The sequence below is a fragment of the Drosophila takahashii genome, chromosome 2R (genome assembly GCF_030179915.1).
Source record: "Drosophila takahashii strain IR98-3 E-12201 chromosome 2R, DtakHiC1v2, whole genome shotgun sequence".
Classification (NCBI taxonomy): domain Eukaryota; kingdom Metazoa; phylum Arthropoda; class Insecta; order Diptera; family Drosophilidae; genus Drosophila; species Drosophila takahashii.
Genome location: NC_091679.1, coordinates 34,392,220 through 34,408,234, shown reverse-complemented (window position 1 = coordinate 34,408,234; position 16,015 = coordinate 34,392,220). Strand labels below are relative to the sequence as shown.

Below are 16,015 nucleotides of genomic sequence, written 5' to 3'. Positions count from 1 at the left end.
GGTACTCTTTCAATAAATTCACTTTATTTAAATTTGTTCAACTTTGAGCTTAAAAATACTTGAGTGTATGAGAATGTTTTGATGGAAATCGCAGGACTAGCCTACAGTTCGTCCTTTTGGGCATGGACGCCCGGGTACTCCTTGTTCTCGATGGAAACGCCCTTGCAGCGCTCCTGCTCGATGAGGAAGTCCTTGGCCTCCCAGGCCTGTGTGCCGTCCTTGAAGAGGAAAATGGCGCGGTCGTCGTCGACCATGTAGCGCTCCGCCTGGATGTGATTGTTCCAGAGACTGGTCTGCCACAGCTTGGTGATGGCATCGCCCTCCTCCCGCGTCGGTTTGCCGGTCACCGAGACGAAGGTCATCAGCGTGCGTCCCTTCTTGGATATCTTGAGCAGCTCCTCGGGGTTCTTGCTGTCCAGATTGGACAGATCCAGCTTGGGCTGCGGGCGCAGGTGTTCGGGCAGTTCATCCTCCTCCAGCGGCTCTTCATCCTCCTATGAAAAAAGGTTTACATTTATGGGGGTTCAAAGCGTAAACCGGTATCACCCACATCCCACTGATCCAGCAGACGCTCCAGGTCCGCTTCGCTGTAGTCCCGAATGTCCTTCTTGGCCCACGCCGGTTTCTCCTCCTCCTTGAACTTCTTGGCCAGGACGAGCGGCGCCAGGGCGAGAAGCAGCAAAATAAGCCGAGTTTGCATGGTGTTTTCTTAAATTTCCCTCAGTTTACACGGGCCAAACACGTCACCTATCAGCTTGCCATTCGCAGGGAAGCGCGGTCGAACAGCTGATGGATGCTGCCCGCCGTCGCCAGGTGGCGAATGCCGCAACAGCTGTTATTCTCGGGCGAACATTCAACGACGGCGCGTCGCACGTCGCACGGAGATTTATTTTTGTTATTGCATGGAAATGCCGCTGGTAAATGGGCGCAGCAAATAGAGATAAGACACACGTGCATGTGGAGTTGTGAAACAAGCTGATAAATACCTATCAAACTCCACCCTGTTTCGCCATTTTATTCGTGTTACTTGAAACAATGGGCCTAGTGGATTGTGCCAAAACATTAGAAATGCGTTCTACGATGACATCATCGACATTGTGTTTTTAATCCGCTTCACCGTTCCATCTGTTTGGTTTCGGTGTTTATGTATATTTTAGAAAAACTTTGGACCACACAACGAACGAAAGAGTGATTGAAAGAAGGCTTCAATCAATTGGAATACCATAAAACAGGAGAAAAATCAATAGGAGCATCTGCTAGGACGACACGATGGTCTTCGAGGCGGTGGTGACGGATGTCCTGAACAAGGTCCTCGGCGACTACATCGAGAACTTGGACCGCAACCAGCTGAAAATAGGCATTTGGGGAGGTGAGTTCCAGATCCCCCGGGAAGTACGACCCAATTATGCTGTTTCCTCACGCACATCCATCATTTTAATGTAGTTCCCATTGTTTATTGCTCTATCTGCACGCAAACAGCGGTGACCTTACGATTAGTGACCTAATTCTGTCACGGCAAACATTCACGATTGTAAATGAGCCGTATTCGCAAGTTCATGAGAACACAATTTGCAAGATCTCTCGAGTTCTTGGGAGAGAACTGAAATGGCAGGAATATTGGATGGGTGTGACAACTGTTGCATCTCTTGCGGTTTCTCTCTGTTCCTCATGAGCTCATTTCCTCTCTGCTTATTTATCTTTTATATACAAATATACTTATATCGAGTGTCTGTGTGAAAACGTAAACAATTTTGTAGTCTTTTATCTATCGGCCTGTCCATCCATTCGCATTCCTCATTTCAGACCATATATGTCTGTAACTCTTTATAAATAAGCTGTGAACCCCCGAGGCCCAAGATCACCACAAGAGTATCAAGTTTACGAGTCTAATATTATACGACGAGCCAAACAAACTGGTTTGATTGAAGATATGTGACACAGGTCGGGAGTGACTTTCGGTGACAAGCCTGTTATATTTCGGCTGAGCTTGAACTTGGTGACTTAATGCTGGCCTCGGGGGCTTTTAAATTTAGGCTTTAATTAGCATTTTATTTTAGGAATCTAAAAGCCCCTTCCGATAACGTTTACTTGATTTATTGAGTAAGAAATATGACAATTGCAGTAGAATGAAGTCCATTGTTGAAGTCTAGAGCTCATGGCACATAGTTAAGCTTCGACTAAATATTTACTGAATATAAATCATTTTCTTTCTTCCCTTTCTTAATTTTATTACTATAATGTGATCCAATCACTTTGACACATTAAGTCAATGTACACAATCAGCTAATTGTGAAATACCTATTTTTTATTTATTATATATGATTCATATTTCTTATTTTTGCATTACAATAATGGCTATTTCCATTGAGATATGAAAAAATTACAAACCTATATTTTTAAGTAAATAAATAATAAATTAAATTTTTCCATTTCATAAAACATGCCTTAAAAATTGTACAATTTATTTATAAACCGAATTAGCTGATCTAATCAACATTAACCTCAATAAGTCAATGAGAATATATGTACAAATATATGTTCTTTACTAATAGTCTGCCTGATTAATGACTCATATTTGTTTTCATCAGGGACCGTAAATAATCATTATTTGAGATTTTTATTTTAAAAGGCCTACTGAGGTTTTTACAAGTTTTAATCAACAATTTAACTGGTTTTTATGCACTTTATAGACATGAACAAATAACAGTTCATTTGCTTTCCAGATTTGTTGAAATGCATATACTTTGTGGACAAGAGTAAAAGAACGTTATTTTTGACGTTTTAAAACAAAATATCACAGTAGCTTAAAAATAATAAACACATGATTTTTATACCCGTTACTCGTAGAGTAAAAGGGTATACTAGATTCGTGCAAAAGTATGTAACAGCTAGAAGGAAGCGTTTCCGACCCCATAAAGTATATATATTCTTGATCAGGGTCACTAGCCGAGTCGATCTAGCCATGTCCGTCTGTCCGTCTGTCTGTCTGTCTGTCCGTCTGTCTGTCTGTCTGTCTGTCTGTCTGTCCGTCTGTCCGTCTGTATGAACGCTGAGATCTCAGAAACTACAAAAGCTAGAAGGTTGAGATTTCCCACACATATTCTTTGGCTTCCTACGCAGCGCAAGTTTATTTTAGCCGAGCGCCACGCCCCTCTAACGCCCACAATCGCCCACTAACGATTTTAAAATGGGTCCTGCGCCCACATCTTTAAAGATTTCCGAGAAGTATAAATGCAATTTTGTTGTGTATATTTATACCTATCGAAATGTAGAAGACATTTTTCAAATCGGACCATTCATTAAAAAGTTATACGCGTTATAAATTGTCAACATATATCTATCTCCCTCGCACTCCCTTTAGCTGAGTTACGATTATTAGTCGGGACACCAACCCGACACAGCGTTCGCACTCCCCTTTAGCTGAGTGACGGGTATTAGATAGTCGGGACACCAACCCGACTATAGCGTTCTCTCTTGTTTTATATATATTCCCCAATTTTTAAAAATGTTATCTCACGGCTTTTTTTTCTGACGTACATTTTTTAGATACAAATTTTATCCATTTAAATTTTATTTCCGGTGCGGATATGAAACACGCTTATTCAGAAAAACGCTGTTCTTCCGTTTTAAAGTAAGTTAAAATACTACGACAGATAGAAAATAATTTATCTTCCATAAAGTGAATAATTGAGGTTTTTGAGTATGCATAATCTTTTACAGAGAAGACGAGTAAGAGAAAAGGGTATTAAAAACTAATTTGTTTGTTTTTTATGCAAAATCAGCGATACGATTTTTTGGATTTAAGGTCTACATTCAGGGGAAGTTGTATAGGAAGCTGCAACAAACCTACAAACAAAATGGTTTTGGTTGTAATTAAAAGATCTGTTTATGGATTTATATATGCTTTTCTTGATACTTATCAAGATACTTGTAGAAGTGAACAAATATTAAGTGTTTTGTTATTTATAAGAAAGCCACTGATAAGCAGTGGTTTAACCGGGATCGATGGAAACCCCCCAACGACTTATTTGTTCGATATTTAAAGATCAACAGCAAGAGACCCCCTTCAGCTTTACACAAACAAAGATAAATTAAGGCAACAGTCATCGGAGGAGGGTTTGATAAGTATGCTTCCTATGCCCTTCATCATGCCCAGAGCCAGTGAACCGAAACCTGAGAAAATTAAACTGACTAAGAAGACAAGGGAAGGGGAGGCAAAAGAGGCTAAAACAAGCGCTTTGGGCTTAGTTTTGCGGCATGTCCAATCCTCTGTTTATTGTCTACCTTGTGCATATACACATGTATAACGATATATAAACGGTTCGGGGTAACAGACACAGAGTTCCAACGAGGAGCCCAAATCGGTCTCGATAAAATGTACGAAATATACGCAGAGCAGAGGAGGGCACCAAAATAACCAGAAGACTCTGAGTCTGATGGCCATAAGCCAGAACCAGAACAAAAGAGTATTAAGCTTGGACGCCTGCGGAATGAGTCAATAATACTCCGGCACTGGGATATTGTTATTGTTAATGCTTATGTGTCGGAGTTTGCCCCTCCTCCTCCATTTCGAGTCGGTTTGTAATTTTTCGATGGCGCTGTTTGCCTGGCAAAATTAACAAAGTTTCTGTTGATCTATCTCACACTAACTGGCTTCAATTTTGCTTTTCCTTTTTCAGCTACACGCAAAGAATAAAATATAATATAGAATTTAAGAAAAGAAAAGGTTTTATAATTTATTTGGGGTCACCTTTCGTTCGATACTATCATAGACCAATTTAAAACTACCATTTTGACAAAGATTACATTATCATAAATGTTTAAAATAATATTGTAATAGGAAACTCTGTCTAAAAATATCAACACATAAACTTTTTTCATTTTATAATTTATTTGGGGTCACCTTTCGTTCGATATACTACCATTTTGATAAAGATTACATTATCAAAATAATATTTTAATAGGAAACTCTGTCTAAAAATATCATTACCATGCATTTTTGCCTGCTAAAACATTTTTATTGGATGATAACTCGTAATGGCTATTTAAATAATTATCACCCAAGATCGTTTCTTTGTGTGTAACTATACGAAAAAGTCGAAACTTACCCAACAAAAACTGCTCAATCTCGGCCCGCTTAGTTGTTGCCTTTGTATCCATGTCTTAAATTTGTTTTATTCTTGATGTTTTGTATTTTTTAATTTAGCGCTCAGTGTTAATTCGAAGCGTTTTGCGTTAATGTGCGTTGAGTGCTTGTTGTGCTGCCGATCGTTTGATTTCTCGCCCGGGCTTTATTGTGGCTTCTCTCCGATCTGGATTTGAATAGTCATCTGTACCTGGCATATCCACCAACTGCACACACAATGTTTTGCCTTAGAAATTAACAGCCTGCTGTCAAAAGGGGATAACACATTTTTTATTAGATCACATGCACAAAACAGATACCAGATACCGATGGGATGCAAAATCTTCGATTGGATTGGGGAGTCGAGCGCGGAGTGCGACCGGAGTGCTACTGAAGGTGTTCCTGGTTTATCGGCTGGTCGTTGTCGCAAGGCAAACACCTCCCCCGCTGCGAACCTGCTGTGGAGCTGTCCTATTAATAGACGGATCACCGATGCAGCTACCCCATCCTATACCATCCCATCCAGATATCCGTACGCGTCGAAATACAATACAATCTCTATTGCGCCTGCAGTTGTTTATGCGCTCTATTCGTTTTATTTTTACTATTGTGCCTACTATTTTCGCTTTTTTCGGTTGCACGCTTCGTTTGGCGCCTCATGGAAAATCAACTGATGACGTTATGTACTGTATCTGGGTATCTGAGTATCTGGCTAAAGTATCTAGATTCGTTGGTGGGGAAACTGTTGCCTGCTGAGTGTGTGTGTGTGCCAGCCATTAAATGCCATTACGAAATCCCTCTTTGGGCCGCCCAACGCCCCTCTGCACTTGTCTGGGTGTCTCCGTTTTTGTTTAAATTTTGTTTTTCACTTTTCCGTCGTGTCTGTCATTTGCGGTTTCCACTGTTTTGCGGCCAAGAATTGAATACAAATACGGGGTGCCCACACGCAGAGGAGCCCGGACCCAAACTCGAGCCCGAACCCGAACCCGGGACCCTTGTTTGGGGCCAAGCCTTTTAATTGTGACTCATCTGAAAGGCGACGCGTGTCGCCACAAAGAAGCGACAGTCTGTCCAGAGAATTGCACTAACTATCGAACTTCTGTTGCCCAAAAATGCAAATGCTACACAGAAAAAGAAAACTTTTTCAAAAATGATCAATATTGAAAATTACTTGATGGTATAAAAATTTATATTGCAAAAACTATGTCTATGTCTATGTCTATCTATAAAATTTCAAGTCATGATTATTTAAAAAATAAATTAAAATTCAATAAAACAATCTCTTTTAATTTTCTCAAATCTATAAATTCTATTTTAAATATATCTGGTAAGTTCTACTGTATAACCAAACTGCTGACCATTTCTCTGAGCCCCTCAATATACACCTGCTATATGTACGTGTCCAGAGTCTGCTTTTACTTTTCGCTTCTTTATTTTCTATCATGCCCATAAAACAGAAATGTAATTTAATTTGCACTGGACGGTCCGGACTATTAGCTCCCTTTGTGCCGGCCGTTAAAAATATGTATTTATTGATTCAGAACATTGGCAACTCGACACCAGCGACACCTTTGTTTGCGATTGATAAACGTACGACGAATTCCCTTCTCGACGGCCAGTTTTGTTTCGCGGAAAAGCCAAACAAACTGCTTGCCAGCTGGCTTCGCGGCGCGAGACTTTTCCGGCCACGAAACTTGGTGGAAGCGAAAACCTGTGCGCAGGCGTGTCTGACACCCCACTACTTTCCCCCGCTGCGCGCTCCTTCCGCACTTCCGGTCATTTTCGACGGCCCGGCTTCCTGCCAATTAAAGAATTACGAAATGCATCCACGCACTGAGTTTGATTTTGCATCCGGTTTTCCACTGCGTTCTGACAACGTTGACACCTTTTCGCTCGCGGGCGAACTTTTCATCGCCGAAGCCAAGAAGCGAGCGCGACTTTCCGACTTTCCGGCTGGTGCGCCACCATGAATCACTCGAGCTTAACTGACTGACTGGGGAACTGGGGACTGGGGGCCTCGGCCGCAGCTCTGGATGGTCGCCCGAACGCAGACGAAGTGCCCTCGGCTCTGGCTCTGCACAGCGGAAAACTTTGGTATTAAACTTGGAGATAAAATCGCAAAAATTAATATTATATTTTACTTCTTTTGTATAGCAGAACTTTGTTTAAAAGGAACTTTGAAGTTTTAATATCAATTGTCATATTTAACATATTGATATCCCATTTTTTTTTAAGTGTAAAACAAGAAGAGCTGGAGTGCGAATTTTCTTGATTTTGCATTGCTTTTTGGGCGATATCAACAGAGCCGGCCGGCTTTCTGAAGTTAGAGACCCACGCCCAATGCGCATCTTAAATTCGCAGATCCCATCCTCGAGTAGGCAGCCCAAAAATTCTATCGTTCTTTCCACATATAGAGAGCCGATCCCGCCGCTGATATCATATTTTAGAGAACATCATGCCCATTTTGGCAATCGCAAAACAGGCTGACCAACTACGGTTCACCTTCCCTAACGAAAACTTAGTAAAATCGTATAATTAATTAATAAATTACAAATTCAATTCAAATTATCGGGTTTATACCTATTTTTTTTACTATTTTTAGTTTTAAAAGAACTTAGTAAAATCTTATAATTAATTAATAAATTACAAATTCAATTCAAATTATCGGGTTTACACCGATTATTTTACTATTTTTAGTTTTAAAAGAAGTTAAATACATTTAATAAGTTTAATGCTATTTGTGCTATACTTCTGAGTTTAATAACATTTTGTTAACTATATACCTAAAACTAATTCAAATTCAAGTAAACAGTGCGATTTCTGGTACTTTGACTTACGCTTTGAACACGGCTTAAGTGGTTCGAGCTATTGAGGCTGGCCTGTAAAAACCAGAAATCTTCTAATGTGGCAGGCAGATGTTGTTGCCGCAGCTGCCGAGAAATCCGAGAGCCTTCTTCGCAGAATGAGGAAAGCCGAAGTCGAAGCCAATATGGGACCGAGGCCTTCTCCTGTGCGTGTGCTCTTTGTGCAATGGGCGGCAGATAAAGCGAGTCGTTCGATCCGTTGCCCTTTTTGGGAGCTGCCTTGAAGGACGCGTTCATGGGACGCCGTGGCAAACAACTCAATTTTAATTAAACGTTGCGCTCCGAGAAATAAATTAAGCATGCTGGCCATGTTGACTGCGCAATATCTGGACAACCTTGGGTCGCGTCTCGGGCAGCAGTGATAAGTGCATAGCCGTTGCGTGACTCGACCCAGAAGACCGGGCGGCTGGATAACAGGTTCCCACCTGGGCTGGCTTTATCAACCGGCACAAAGAGCCTGATTCTAGTATTGTGCTAACGCTTAATTATGTGCCACAACAAGTATTTCCATTCAGCCGAGCTGCAATCTTGGTACTTTAATGCATTGTCGGAGCGGAGCGATTTTCATCGCTACTTGAGGAACGCTTGCAGGCGGTTCTGCTGCGATTTGCTGGCGTCTTTAAACGCGTTCGATTTCAGCTGGGCGGCCAGTTGCAGCAGTGCGTTTTGCTTCTGGGTCTTCGACTGCGTTTTGGCAGCGACGACGGGCGCCGGCTGAGCGGGCTTCTTCTTTTTCTTCTTCGACGTCTGACTTGGGTTTTGGGAAGCCTTTCCAACTGGTTGGCAAGCTTTTTTGGACGACGCTGGCGCTGGCGATTTGGCAGGCTGCTGCTGTTGCTGCTGCGGCGTTTTTTGCTGCTGTGGAATTTTCAGACCTGCATTGATATCTTTATTCGGCGCTTGGGACTTCTTCTTTTTAGCCTTCTTTTTGTTTGGGCCCGCTGCCGCCGGTTGTGTGGCTGCCATTGTCTCCTCCGCGGCTTTGGCTTTGGCGCGCTTTCTGCCCTTCTCCAACGGCAGCATTGTCTTGTGCCGGCAAACTTCGCAGTCCACGGCCTGAGAAAAAAGGATTTTGTTTTAGTATGATTTACAGGAATAAGGGAGTTTTTTGTTTAAAAAGCTTAAGTACGTTAAATATTATTGATATTAAAATTGAGAGCTAAGTATCCAGAGTAAGAACATGATTTTTAGATAAATGTATGAATGATATTGGTAACATTCATAGAAAGACTTCTTAAATTATGGATATGCTTTAGATTTAGATATTAACCATCATCATCAAAATTAATCTTATATTCTAATAATATTCTTCTTAATAAAAGTATAAATAATAATATTCTTTCTAATAAGAAATCTTACGTCTTTAAATAAAGTAATTTAAATAGGTATATAATTTGGATGTAATTACTTATGAATGTAAAACTAATTTTACCCAGCTAAACCAGATACATCTCCTAGATGCTTCCCTAGCTTCTGGCACCTACCATTTGACTGGCCATGCGCTTCTTAAGCCACTTGGCCCGTTTCCTGGCTCCACTGCTCATCTCGCCCTTTGTCTGTTTGGCCCTTACGGTTTCCAGCTGGGCGATGAGTCTCCGGCTCTTGGCACTTTGCCTCAGCCTTTGTGGCTGCAAGTGGAGTTGGTAGCGACCATCGGTCCACTGGTTGCCGCAGCGGGAGCACATGCGTGCGGATCCGAAGCTGTCCTCGGGCAACTGGACATTGTGCCGGGCCAGCTTTCGGCAGGTGGTTCTGCATATGTTGCGGGATAAATAATATAGTTGTGGGTGTTTCAGGAATTAACAGTGGAACTTACATGTAATACGACTTGAGAAGTCGTTCTGTGTGGGTTTGGTCGGTAAGTTTGGAGGCACAGTTCCACAGCAAATCCACCGTCTTTTGATCGCCCATGGCTAAAAAACAAAATCATAACAATAAGAAAACCTCAAAGATTAGCAAATGTGTCTGAAAATGTAGATTGAAAAATATAATTATAGCTTTGATAAAAGAATTTGTTTAACATTTTAAAATAACATTTTTTTAAATAATGGAAACAAATAAATTAATTAAAAATAAATTTGAATTTAAATATAACAGTCTTTTCAGCTAAATTTCAAGCCAAAACAGACAACACTGATGGCGCAACGTGCGAGGCTCAACAGTAGACAACTAAGGAATTCTTAAGCACGGAACATCCATCCCCAACTCACCAACAGATTCTTAGTAACCTTAAGGAATGGTAATTTGCGTAAAAGGTTTAAATCTTAATGTAAAACACAGGTAAAACCTTATTGTTTTGCACGCAAAAGAGAAAAATCAGCTGCTGCCACTCGCAGCGATAAACCGGTTAAGTTGTCCGATTGTCCAACCGATAAAATAGCAGGCAAGTAATTTCCACAGTCTGGCAACCTTATCGCAACTCACCACACGCAATTCTCACCTCTTTAGGTATTTCTCCGTGGTCAGTTGAGGGTCCTACGGCATTTGCGCGTCGTTTTGAAATTATTCAACACATCTGGAAAACCAACCGCCGAAAAGCGACGCTAGTAATTTCGAATGCAAACGGACGCGCAGCCCGCAAGTAGTAAATAACAGACATCGGTCGCAAATCGGCAACGCGGAGTGCGGCGAGAGCAGTACAGTAAATTTCATATTCTAGTGCGCGCAATTACAACTCGCATTTGCATTTGCATTTGCAGCAGCTGCAGCAGCAACAACAACAACAACAATGGACCCGTTCACTCAGGTACGAGGGAATTTCGCACACACAACGAAGCCCTTTGTTCTGGGCGCCGTTTAATGGTATAGGTAAATGCATCTACAACTTTTCATTGCGATTTTCCGCTTTTCCCTCCCATGCAGCACATGCTCGAGAAGGCGGAACAGCGCAGTCGCGCCCTCGGCATCAGCAACGCCAGCAAATTTCCCCTCGCCGAGTGCAGTTCCTCCGCCTCCTCGTCCGCTGGCGGGGATGCGGGGGCAGGAGTCCTGGCCCCAAGGAGCCACTCGCCGGGAGGCGGCAAGGTCGTGCTGCTGGGCAAGGCCACGCTGGAGGCGTCGCCGGCCAAGCCGCTGCGTCACTACACGGCGGTCAACAAGGAGAACCTGGACATGGGCATCGAGATAAACATCACCACGGACAAGCCAATTGGGGTAAGTTTCCGCTATTTCCCAGTTCTGTTTCCCTTGCTCAATTGTGCATCTCCTCCAGGTGCAAGTTGAGATCCAGGAGCAGGAGGTGACTGACAGCGAGGCGGAGGAGAATCCCCTGCTGGAGGCGGCGTCAGTGAATCAGCCGCTGGCCAGGCTAAGGGACACCTCCCGCAGCAGGCTGCAGCGCATGGGAGCCCTGTACTCCAACACCGATGACCTCTCCTCGCCCATCCACCGCACCGAAGGGCAGTTCCATGTGACAACGGGCGAGGAAGAGGAGGCGGACAATCGCAGCAGGCAGCCCAAGCAGCGGCTGGGCAAACTTGCCGCCTTGGCGGACACCATCAATCAGTGGGAGGATGACACGGCGCACCACGAAGTGCACAGACCGCTGGAGGCTCCGCCACCGAAACCGCATTTGTCCAGTCGGCGCCCCGCCCCGCAGCCGCCCAAGAAGGACGAGGTCGACGAGGCCGCCAGGACCAAGCAGCTGAAATGGGATCCCAAGGTACTGAGCTCTCTGGAGGCCCAAGGTTTTCAGCGCCGCGAATCGTCGACCATTAAACACACCTATGATTATGCCAAACAGGAGGAGGCGGCGCCAGTTGCCAAGCCGCCAGTGCCGGAGAAATCGACGACGGTCAGCCAGGTGGCCAAGAACTTTGCCTCTTCTGCTTCTGCTCCGGCGCCCAAGCCATCAGCTCCACCACCGCCAGCAGTTGGTGTAAAGTCCGGCTTGGTTTCCGGACGTGCGGCCATCTTTGAGAACAAAGGCGGGCAGACTCAAGGCAATCTGCGCAACCAGAAGGATCCCTGTGAGCTGTCGCTGAAGGAGCGCATGAAACTGTTCGAGTCGGGCAACAACAAGGCCATGCTGCCCATGGCACCGATAGGATCTGCTCCCAGTATTAGCCAAATCCGGGCGGAGGAGGTGAAACGTGAGTTTGGCAGACTTTTATTTATATCTCTCCAACCTTAAATTCCGTTTTCCTTGAATTAACAGAGCATTTGGCGGCAGTGCATCCGGTGACAGCTGCAGCTGCTACCACTGTGGTTGCTGCGACCAAGGCAAAGCCGGAAAGCAAGCTGCGCGACAAGGTGGCCGCCTTGGTGGCAAATGCTCAATCCAGTGCTGAGACCCGCATCAAGGACATTGACCGTCAGCGGCAGGAGGACATGCAGATTATATCGAATCGCTTTAACAAACAAAAGGAGCTCTTTGACAGTCAACCAGCTCCAGCTGCAGCTCGAGCTCCCGCGCCAGCTCCCAGCAAAGTAGTGCGGCCCATGCCGCCGCCTCCACCGCCGCCCATCGCTGGTCTCTCACCCGCAGCGGCCAGCAGCAAGAGGCGATCACGTAAGAACTAACTAAAGCACAGCATTGCAGGGACTTGCAGCTGATATTTCCGCAATTTCAGCTGGTGATGCGCCCATCACTGACGAGGACTCGAAGCGGGCCCGCAAATCGCATTCCGATCGCCTTTATCCCGCTCTGTCCGACCTCGATTCCAGCGGCGACAACTGCTGCGCCACCGAAACGGCCTCCGCCACGGACGACAGCCATCAACTGGACGACGAGGAGACCGAAAGGTGCGCTGACAAATGCTACTCCTGCTTGCTATTCCTGCTATGCATCGAGTAGCAATCCCCAAGACTGATAGGCCTAAGACGCATAGCTTTAAACCCCACATCCCCTAGACAAGACCTACAATAAAATCGCTTTCTTAACTAACCGCTTATCTTTGATTCGTGCAGTTGCATGGATGAGTCGGAGGACCAGTCGCAGACTGAGGACAGCAGCGCCGGCATGTGCAATGGCAGCCTGGGCCGTGAGATAATGAGCGCAGTGCAGCGCAACGAGGCGGAGATGCAGCAGCAGCCGGGCAAAAAGGTGAGTACAGGTAGAAATCTGACAACCCAGCGGGCGGTCTTTATTAACACCATTTTACACCTTTTCAGACTGTGCGCTATGCCGATCAGGACATGTACTACGACGACAGCTCCTTGAACTCGTCGCAGGTCTCTGCCGGGATGGATGACTACCTAGATGAGGCGCTGGCCGACGATTACGGCAGCACTCAGGACGATCAGAGTGACAGCGGGGACGAGCACAATGCCAGTCGGCTGTCCTTGGGCGTAAGTGCTCTTAAAAATAGGTTCTTACTATGTACATTTCTAAATAACTGGAATTTTTAGAGCAAAGGAACCACGGCCTCGAATAGCTTTTCCTTCCGTAAGAATCCGGCTACCACTTGCACGCCCATCGATGAACATAATGAGCTGGTGGATATGCAGACGCCCATGCTTAGTGGTTCTCAGCCGGTAAAGTCTGAATTGAGCGTGAATCAGGACAAGGACAACCTAGTCACGCTTGTCCACACGGTCAGCTTCTACCGCCGCCAACAGAGCACCAATGTGAGTAATTAAAAGCTTATGATTATAACAAACCTGCAACTTAATATGTTTTCCCTTTAGAGCTCCAATTCCACACCGGTGCGCAAGATATGCCGCGAGCAGCAGGTGATGCGATCAGCCCTTGCAGGCGATTGCCATGCTAAGCACAGACTGGAGTACGATTCTCCGCAGCAGGGTGAGAGCGCAAGACCATCTTCTGTTGTCCTAGATGATCAGACCGACGAGGACGATGAGGAATTGGAGAATGCGCGGGAATTAAACGAGGCCTCGCAGGCACAGGACAAAATCAAGAAGCTGTTGAGCGAGGTGTGCAAGCAGCAGCAGGTGATTGGACAAGCCAGTCAGGCCTTGAATCTGTGTGCGGCCACTGTCGAGTTTTCCGGCTCCACAGAGTCCGTGGAGGGGGAGAGATATCTCCTACTGGCAAGTGAGTAGCCCAAGTTTATCTTGACTTTCATTCCAAAATAAATTGGCAATTCGGAATCAAATTTAGATTGCTGTATCCATTAAAGTTTATAAATCAATTGTATTCAACTTATCAAATCCTTGCAGCCCATCGTCGCCAGGCCTGTTTGGATGAGGTCCAGCGTTTGAGAGTCGAGAACAGCATCCGTCCCGTGGGTGCACCAAAAGAAAAGGGCCTGCTGACGGTCAAGGACATAACCATTCCCCTGCGACAGGAGTACGTGCGTAAAATGGCCTCCAACCATATCAATGGCCATCATCTGGTGTGCTTACTGAAGTACAATGAGCACGTGCTGGCCACCAAGACGGTGCCCACGATGCCTGGCCTGTTGTCTGTCAAGTTTCCCGATGTCCTGCAACTGAACAATGTGTATGCCGATTTTCGGGTAAGTTTTAAATAACTTTTTTAAATGTAAACTCCTTCTAACTAAGTAAAATTCACCTACAGATCACTCTGGAAATCTATGGCATGCTGGCTCAGCGCGATCAGCTGCCCCATGAGCTAAAGTACCACATCAACTTGAACAAGAAGGGCGGCGTTAAGACCCCAAAGAAGAAGGGTGGCGAGAATCGTCTGGTGATGCCGCCGGTACAGAGTCCGGCGGGACCGCATGTGGTAAGGACACCGCAGCTGGTGCAATACGGCTTTGCCATCTTTTCGTTGCGTGAAATTCAACGCACCACCTGGACGCTGACCCAGGTGCTGGGCGTCAGCCCACTGGATGGCGTGGTTCACATGAAGGTCAACTGTGAACTATCAGTGAGCGTGGAGTACAAGGGATTCCTCACCATGTTCGAGGACATCTCCGGCTTCGGGGCATGGCATCGTCGCTGGTGCTATCTGAACGGCTCCGTGATCAACTTCTGGAAGTATCCGGACGATGAGAAGCGCAAGACGCCCATGGGCAGCATCGATCTGAATTCGTGCAGTTCCCAGAAGGTGTCCATTGCACCGCGCGACATTTGCGCACGCCTCAACACCATGCTGCTGGAGTGCGAACGGCCGGCGCTGGAGACGGACCAAGAGTCGCTGATAATCGTGCCCAACGGACAGACCACCATAGTGCGGCATCTGCTCTCCGCCGACACGAAGGAGGAGCGCGAGGAGTGGTGCGCGTACCTCAACAAGGCGCTGACACTGCTGCGCGCCTGGGGAACCACCCACTGACCCGCTGACCCACTGCAATCCTGTCAGCGGCACTGACACCAAACGGGCGGGTTGTTTAAAGTTTTCTCTTTTTAAGTTACTCCATTTACTATCTCCTTTTTGTTTTATGTTTCCCATTCAAATTATTCGTATTCCGTATTCGAGTTGGACACGTTCGTGTTCGCATTATATCGACAAAATGTTGTATTGAATACCTTTCTACAAACTGTACATTGCATTTAGGATGTCTCGCTAAATATATATGATATGTGTAAATCCCAGTAAAAGGCTAACGCCAGTTATACACTGAATAGTTTATATTTTATTGAATACTTTTATACACGTACACATTTACATTCACATATATCGTTTTGCAAGAACTCGTGGCTATGAAGAAGTGGCTACGTGGTTTCCGCGTGTTAACTATCTTTGTATCTCTGACCATTCGGGATCTAACAACGAGTGAGAGTTAAAGCTGCGTGTTATCACGACGCCGGCTGTTCTAGTGCCAAACTCCGCTCCGGCACCAGGTTGCTCCGCATCCGCTCGCGTGGATTTCTGTACTGTGTAGGTGGTTCATGTCAGGTAGTTCAGTGTGTCTGCTTCTTTGGCCATCTCAATTGACTGTAGGCTGGAGATAACTTCCTTACGTATGTCGGCCTAAAGGCTATCTACAAAAAGTGGATTACGCATTGCCCTCGGCGGAGTGTTCAGTGTGGGTTTCCTCTAGTTCACAACACTATCAAATGTATAGATATATATTTATGTATATATATTTCGTATAGGTATATATTTTGACTTGAATCTGCTGTTAGTTGTAAATCCTCCAAAATTATTACAGTTTGC

General features: G+C 45.1%; 3 protein-coding genes across 4 annotated transcripts; 1 reads left to right on the top strand and 2 right to left on the bottom strand.

The window, feature by feature from the left end:
• Window positions 1–2: 2 nt before the first annotated feature.
• Window positions 3–700, bottom strand: boca (LDLR chaperone boca). Its single transcript, XM_017159333.3, has 2 exons — window positions 551–700; window positions 3–494 (listed from the first exon to the last, which is right to left on the bottom strand). The coding sequence occupies exons 1-2, from the start codon at window positions 698–700 to the stop codon at window positions 102–104; spliced, it is 543 nt and encodes a 180-aa protein (XP_017014822.1). The 3' UTR covers window positions 3–101.
• Window positions 701–7,942: 7,242 nt separating this feature from the next.
• Window positions 7,943–10,341, bottom strand: LOC108069273 (histone H1-gamma, late). Its single transcript, XM_017159277.3, has 4 exons — window positions 10,200–10,341; window positions 9,806–9,902; window positions 9,474–9,741; window positions 7,943–9,045 (listed from the first exon to the last, which is right to left on the bottom strand). Exons 2-4 carry the CDS (start codon window positions 9,898–9,900, stop codon window positions 8,560–8,562), a joined length of 849 nt encoding a protein of 282 aa, XP_017014766.3. The 5' UTR covers window positions 9,901–9,902; window positions 10,200–10,341; the 3' UTR covers window positions 7,943–8,559.
• Window positions 10,342–10,442: 101 nt separating this feature from the next.
• On the top strand, window positions 10,443–15,480 carry scra (anillin, actin binding protein). 2 transcript variants are annotated; one of them, XM_017159401.3, is made up of 12 exons: window positions 10,443–10,735; window positions 10,852–11,142; window positions 11,201–11,650; window positions 11,732–12,080; window positions 12,146–12,499; window positions 12,561–12,732; window positions 12,898–13,033; window positions 13,102–13,278; window positions 13,339–13,557; window positions 13,618–13,984; window positions 14,110–14,408; window positions 14,471–15,480. In XM_017159401.3, the coding sequence occupies exons 1-12, from the start codon at window positions 10,718–10,720 to the stop codon at window positions 15,188–15,190; spliced, it is 3,552 nt and encodes a 1,183-aa protein (XP_017014890.2). In that variant the 5' UTR covers window positions 10,443–10,717; the 3' UTR covers window positions 15,191–15,480. The 2 variants fall into 2 exon arrangements, with proteins under 2 accessions (XP_017014890.2, XP_017014889.2); XM_017159400.3 differs by having other exon boundaries at window positions 11,201–12,080.
• The last annotated feature ends 535 nt before the right edge of the window (window positions 15,481–16,015 follow it).

Excerpts from the sequence above, each read along its gene's own strand:
- scra (XM_017159400.3), top strand. Across the intron at positions 12,081-12,145 it reads CCGGGCGGAGGAGGTGAAAC|AGCATTTGGCGGCAGTGCAT; the intron begins GTGAGTTTGGCA and ends TTGAATTAACAG. Across the intron at positions 13,034-13,101 it reads AGCAGCAGCCGGGCAAAAAG|ACTGTGCGCTATGCCGATCA; the intron begins GTGAGTACAGGT and ends ACACCTTTTCAG.
- boca (XM_017159333.3), bottom strand. The coding sequence starts at position 700 with ATGCAAACTCGGCTTATTTTGCTGCTTCTCGCCCTGGCGCCGCTCGTC. Across the intron at positions 495-550 it reads GTCTGCTGGATCAGTGGGAT|GAGGATGAAGAGCCGCTGGA; the intron begins GTGGGTGATACC and ends CTTTTTTCATAG.
- LOC108069273 (XM_017159277.3), bottom strand. The coding sequence starts at position 9,900 with ATGGGCGATCAAAAGACGGTGGATTTGCTGTGGAACTGTGCCTCCAAA. Across the intron at positions 9,742-9,805 it reads CTTCTCAAGTCGTATTACAT|AACCACCTGCCGAAAGCTGG; the intron begins GTAAGTTCCACT and ends CAACATATGCAG. Across the intron at positions 9,046-9,473 it reads AGCGCATGGCCAGTCAAATG|GCCGTGGACTGCGAAGTTTG; the intron begins GTAGGTGCCAGA and ends CTTTTTTCTCAG.